The sequence below is a fragment of the Charadrius vociferus genome, unplaced genomic scaffold, assembly GCF_000708025.1.
Source record: "Charadrius vociferus isolate BGI_N301 unplaced genomic scaffold, ASM70802v2 scaffold321, whole genome shotgun sequence".
NCBI lineage: Eukaryota > Metazoa > Chordata > Aves > Charadriiformes > Charadriidae > Charadrius > Charadrius vociferus.
Genome location: NW_009646934.1, coordinates 2,190,352 through 2,196,364, shown reverse-complemented (window position 1 = coordinate 2,196,364; position 6,013 = coordinate 2,190,352). Strand labels below are relative to the sequence as shown.

The window sequence follows — 6,013 nt, the reverse complement described above, 5'->3', positions numbered from 1 at the left end:
GGAGGCGGCCCGGTGGCGGGGGGACGTGCGGCTCGACTTGCAGCTGCCTCTTGTCACCCGATGGGATGCTGAGGGGTCCGGGGCTCGGGCCCTCCCGTGCCGTGTTGGGGAAGGGAAGAAGAAGGGACTGCTCAACCGTTTCGTTGGCAGCGTGTGGTGGGGCGGGCAGGAGGGAGGTGCGGGGGGCGAGAGGAGATGCCAGGGTGCAGCCTCGCGGGTGAGGGCATAGGACGGCCCGAGTCCACCTGAAGGGACGTGGCTTTTTACTGCTGCCGCTTTCTGCGGGCAGGGCGGCTGGGCAAACACGTAGGTGCTTGTTCATCCTAGGACTGCTGTGTGCCAAAGCTGCCTTCATGTGTCAGGTTAGACAGGCAGCGCTTTGCATCCTTCTAACTCGTTTAGGTACGTGCCCCAAAAGACTGGAATGGAGGGTCAAAGCCATGGCAGGCTGATAGGGTGCCTGGCATCTGCTGAGCAAACACGTATGCACCCAGCCATAGGTGACCACAGATTGTCTAGTTTATGGGATCATAGAGGTAATCATGCATATGGTGTGTCTTAAGGTTTCTATTATGGACTTGTTCGGTAGCATAGAGATTTTTACGCATCTCGGATCTCAGAACAGACAGATTGGATTTGCTGTTACGTTCTGTCCCAGTAGCATGGCATCTGATTCTTTACATGCTGCAAATGCTCCACTTGATCCACGTGTTCCGTTGTGATAGACATATTGTACTATATAGCTTGTTGTAGGATTCTGAAGGCCTTAAGATAAGTAAATTACATCTTACACTATCTTAAGACTGTATCGTATGGAGAGTAGGCACAGGTGTTTTATCCCACAGGCACAGCTCTGTGTAGATATGGACACCATGACCATGTTTCATTGCCTCATAACATGTAAATTTGTGGCAGTAAGAGCACGTCCTTGACAAACAATTGTATATAGTTTAAAAGATTTCAGTAGGGTAGGTACATTTTAGCAACGATTTTTTTTTTTGTTACTAGTTTTCTAGTTTCTAACTTTTTTTTTTTTTTTGCAGCCCCACAGTTGCCATGGACTGTTACAAATTCTCCCATATTAAATTTTTTTTCTAAGATATTTGCTAGGAATTAGGACTAAAAGCACATTGTGATATCTTTAACTCCTCCAAACAAAGGCAGATATATTTCTCAAAACCTCAACAGCAGGACTATTATAATTCCATGCTTAGACTGTAAAGCACGTAGTTTATGCTTTCTATAATATGCTGTAATTAAGATATGGTGAATGAATATTTGTTCTCACTTAAAGCTTTGTTTTGGTTAGGAAAGAAATCAGTCTTCCATCTAGCTCAGTGAATGTGAGCTAACCAAACCTGTCTGAAACTTGCTATGTTTCTCGCTCAAGACAGACAACTTATAGCATATATTGGGCAAAAATAGAACTAGTAGCTTTCCAGTTTAATCTGTGTGTGGAACCATATATTTAAAGTTAGTGCTACGTATGTTTCTTTTTTTAAGGAATAAAATACTTTAAAATGAGTGTACAGGCTAGTCTAAGGTTTTTTTCTCACATAAGAATTAGAGCTACTCTCAATTTAAACTAAGTTTTATTCTTCACTCATGGTGGTAATTCTTTGCCTGTTGCATTAGGAAGGAAGATTGCAAGAAGTAATTGAAAACCTTCTCTCCTTGGAAAAACAAACACGAACGGTGAGTAGCATATAGTGTGTGACATTTATGCTGGGTTGTCCTACAACCCCCCCCTTGTTCCACTGCATTAAAGTCACGAAGGCAATTGGAGTATGTCTTTCTCTTTTGCTGTTCTTTTCTTTAAAAAGATCAATGAGGCTAGATAAAAGGTTTTTTTCCCTTTGTATAATAGAAGTGCAAGCAATAGAGGTCTGCAGGTTGTTTATCCCATCATTAATATGCTGTTTGTCTGTTTATTACAGGCGTCTGATATGGTCTCCACATCCCGCATCTTAGTTGCTATAGTGAAAATGTGTTATGAAGCTAAAGACTGGGATGCTCTTAATGAAAATATTATTCTTCTATCAAAGAGAAGAAGTCAGTTAAAACAGGTGAATTTAGTCCTTTGAAACAAAAAATAAAATTCTGTTTGGAGCTGTATTATGTATCTGATTCTTCCTTGTGAGTAGGGACTTTCCTGACTTTGTAGCACCTGCCAGAATTAGCTTCTGTTGACGTTTTTTGGTAGACATAATGAAAGCCAATAATGAAACTGATGTCTGGAATTAGTGTGTCTTCACCTTGTGCTTGAGCTCAGTGTGGTCCAGCTTGCCATTCTGAGCAACACAGCTATGACTTTTCTGCTTTCAGTGCATTCTAGTGCTTTTAGATGGTAGTTCATCGTTACGCTCTTCTACAGTCTGTATTGTAGATGTATTCTTAATTTTTTGTGTTGACATGAGGTGTACATTAAACAGAGTTATTGCAATTTATTGTGATCAAATAAGGTATATGCTTTACAGGCTTGCTTTTGAAACTGTCATGCTCTGGAATTCAGTTCTGTCTGAGAAATTGGCTGTCAGGATAGCTGAAAGCACTTGCATTTATAAGGTACAAAGTTTATTGCACTGTGTGTTTAGTTTGACTTAATTAGAAGTTAGCAACAGGTAATTTTAATGGCATTGCTTTAGGAAGAAAAAGGTTACCTGCTTTTAATGTGCAGAAACATTAGGAGTTTGTATAAAAGTAGAGTGCAGTTTAGTTCTCTTACTTGCACAAACCATGGCTGAAGACTTGGATTATTTCAGCTGAATTTTCTTCGTGAGGAAGAAGTTTGTAGAAGTTTCATTCTGTTGGTTGTTTGTTTTTTTTTTTAGAAGTAGGTATTTTAATAATAATTGTAACAGTTTTGTCAGCATTGGTACCAGAAGAACATATTCCAATACCTGTGCTTGCCACTGAAGGATGCTAGCTTATTAGTGCCTACTTGGGAATATGCAGAGGAGAAGCATCAGTCAGAAATAAGTACCCCTCTTCCTTCCCTTCCTCAGAAATCTACAGGTGTCCTAAAGAGAAAGGCTAGTGCACACACTTCAGAGAAGATGTACCTTCCCTTTAGCCATGTTTTGTTTAGGACAAACAGATAAGTTTTGTCAGTCCATGTGAGAGTTGTGTGGATTTGCCAGAAGAGGAGTACTGCTTTTCAGGAGAGAACCGCATGGGATGAATTATTTTGAGTATCATTCGAAAAACTGAGAAGACATGACAGAACAGCATCATATTTGACCTCTAGCATCAGTCGCTAGCATCACTTTACACATTTTTATGGATCAAAGTATTAGATGTATCTTGCCTGCTTTTTGTTGAGATGTCTCCTTAGTTTGATATGCTACTATTTAGTACTTATCTCTGAGTGTTACAGTTTGAATGCGTTTGAGAAATCTAAAAACAAAGTATGTTTTTCTTTTCTGTTCTTGTACTAGGCAGTTGCTAAAATGGTCCAGCAGTGCTGCACTTATGTTGAAGACATCACAGACTTACCAGTCAAACTGCGCTTAATTGACACGTTGCGTATGGTTACAGAAGGAAAAGTAAGATTTTGTTTTAAGACTGAATGTCTAAAAGGTAGAATAAAAGTGTTCACCTTCTTCAAAAGAATAGTTTAACATTATTTTTTAATCTTGTTCAAAAAAGAGCAAAAGTATGTTTTTAAATTAACCTGAGAAGTCAAGTAGTGTAGTTCTTTTCAAAAGACTGCAAATATTTTCCAGATTTCGTATTTAAATAATTTGATGAAACGCTGGTCATATTTCCATGATGTAGATATTTAGATGTATTATTAATATAAGTATTAATACATTTCAGAGTTCTAAAATGCCATTTGTTTTTCACTTTTTAAAATGTTATGTATTTGAATTTGTTAGAGAAATGGGGCAGGTTTAGTTTACTTTCTCCTGGGCTCAGCAAGGTGTCACATACTGTTCAGTAACCAGAAGGTGATATGAAAGCATTATACCAAATTAACTATTTACATCATATTCCTTTTACTGTAAGAAAATAAACAATTCTGGATTAAGGCAAATTTGTGTTAATGTTATGGATTTTCCCTGTTCAAAGTTAGTCTAAATTGTTACTAATCAAGTGGTGTTGATTTGTGGATGGTTAGGAGTGAGTGAAATAATGCAAACGGTAGTACTTAGTACACACGAACCATTAAATTGTTAACTTCATATCTGTTTCAATATATTTTAGCAGACAAAATATCGAATACTTTATTCGCAGTGCACATCCTTGTATGTTTGCTTAAAGACTGGTAGACGAATTTAGACATTATTGTTTAGATTAATTTGATCCAAATATTTTCAGTGTGTCAACTATCCATCATATTTTATCTGTGTATGTTGTGGATAGTATCTGTATAGTATATGCATACACAAGGAATTAATGGGTTGTATGAAAACATCAAATGTATGTCTAAGTGGAGTTGTGGTCTCCACGAGCTTGCACTTTTCTTTAGAAAATTCCAATGTTTAAAGTACTACTTCTGATTTCAGATATATGTGGAAATTGAACGTGCTCGCCTGACAAAGACACTTGCAACAATAAAAGAACAGAACGGTGAAGTGAAAGAGGCTGCCTCTATTCTGCAAGAATTGCAGGTAACACACCATGGAACTCACAATTGCGTCAGCAATAAAAATTAATTCTGACTGCTCTTAGATTATTGTTTAGAAGCTCAATTAGGTAGGTCTGCAGAAATACCTGGAATGAGATTAACTGTTATTAGTGAAAGCATAATTCATTTTTAACTGCTTTTGTTAGTATCGTGGTTAGATTACATCGAGTATTTCCCATTTGGAAAACAGATTTCAATTCTCTAGGTAGTGCATTGAGTTTAGTGTTAGTGGATTCTTCCGGTGCAAGTGGGGGCTATAATTTCAAATTGAATAACCTTTTCTCCATTTTCACTTGCTCTGGAATAGCTGTTTTTTCTGTTGTTTTGTTTTGTTTTCCCTACCCTGACAACTTCCCACTCTTCTTGCACAGTTAAGACTTCACTTGATTTGACTTTGACAGTGTTAAATAGTTACATTTTCATTTTAGGTGGAAACCTATGGTTCAATGGAAAAGAAAGAACGTGTAGAATTTATCTTGGAGCAGATGAGACTCTGTCTAGCTGTAAAAGACTATATTCGGACTCAGATTATCAGCAAAAAAATTAATACAAAATTTTTTCAAGAAGAAAACACAGAAGTAAGTAATTGGAGGATTCGTCCTCCTATCCCAATTTCAATCTGACAGGCCTCTCTTCAGGTCCAAGTGTATTTGCATCCCTCTGTTTTCTGGTGTCCAGTTGGATTTAATTTACATGTTTCATGGAGCTGTATTAATTTTATTGTTTGATACTGTTTCAGAAACTAAAGTTGAAATACTACAACTTAATGATCCAGCTGGATCAACATGAAGGCTCCTACCTCTCCATCTGTAAGCACTACAGAGCCATTTATGATACCCCATGTATCCAGGCTGAAAGTGAAAAGTGGCAGCAGGTAAAAGAACATTACATACAAAATGACTGTATTTTCATGTGGCAAATACCCGTTTCATTACCAGATCAGTTTACAGCAGATTAAACAGCTCATCAGTCTGTTGTTCTTAGTTTGTTTTTTTTTTTCAATGGCTATATTAACAAATTGGTTAGTTGAAAACAGATATAATAAAGTTGGTTTCAAGTGAATATTTATAACTAACATCATCATTTTATTGTCTTTGAGATCTTGAGAATGTCTTGTCTGTTTTATACGAGTGCAGAAATTAGAAACAGCTGTGCAAGTGTGGGCTAAATGATACTGTTGTGTATGCAGTACAGATGTTACATATTTGAAAAGAATTTTTTTCATGTATTTATTTTAGATACTACAATTTTAGTTAACCTGAATCAATGTAAATGTGCCACTGTGAATGGGGGTTCATTTCTGCAAGGTGACATCAGTTTTACCTTAACTTCTTAATACACTGGGCTTAAGCCTTTTACATGTTCAATTCTAAGCTCTGGGAG

The 6,013-nt window shown here is 37.3% G+C and overlaps 1 protein-coding gene across 1 annotated transcript in view; it reads left to right on the top strand.

Annotated features, from left to right (window-relative positions):
• PSMD12 (proteasome (prosome, macropain) 26S subunit, non-ATPase, 12) overlaps positions 1-6,013 on the top strand; it is a 9,131-nt gene that overhangs the window by 283 nt on the left and 2,835 nt on the right. Inside the window, exons 2-7 of the mRNA XM_009894804.1 lie at positions 1,636-1,695; positions 1,938-2,066; positions 3,438-3,545; positions 4,509-4,613; positions 5,059-5,208; positions 5,370-5,508. Of these exons, the coding sequence (XP_009893106.1) occupies positions 1,636-1,695; positions 1,938-2,066; positions 3,438-3,545; positions 4,509-4,613; positions 5,059-5,208; positions 5,370-5,508 (691 nt within the window). The remainder of the gene's footprint in view (positions 1-1,635; positions 1,696-1,937; positions 2,067-3,437; positions 3,546-4,508; positions 4,614-5,058; positions 5,209-5,369; positions 5,509-6,013) is intronic.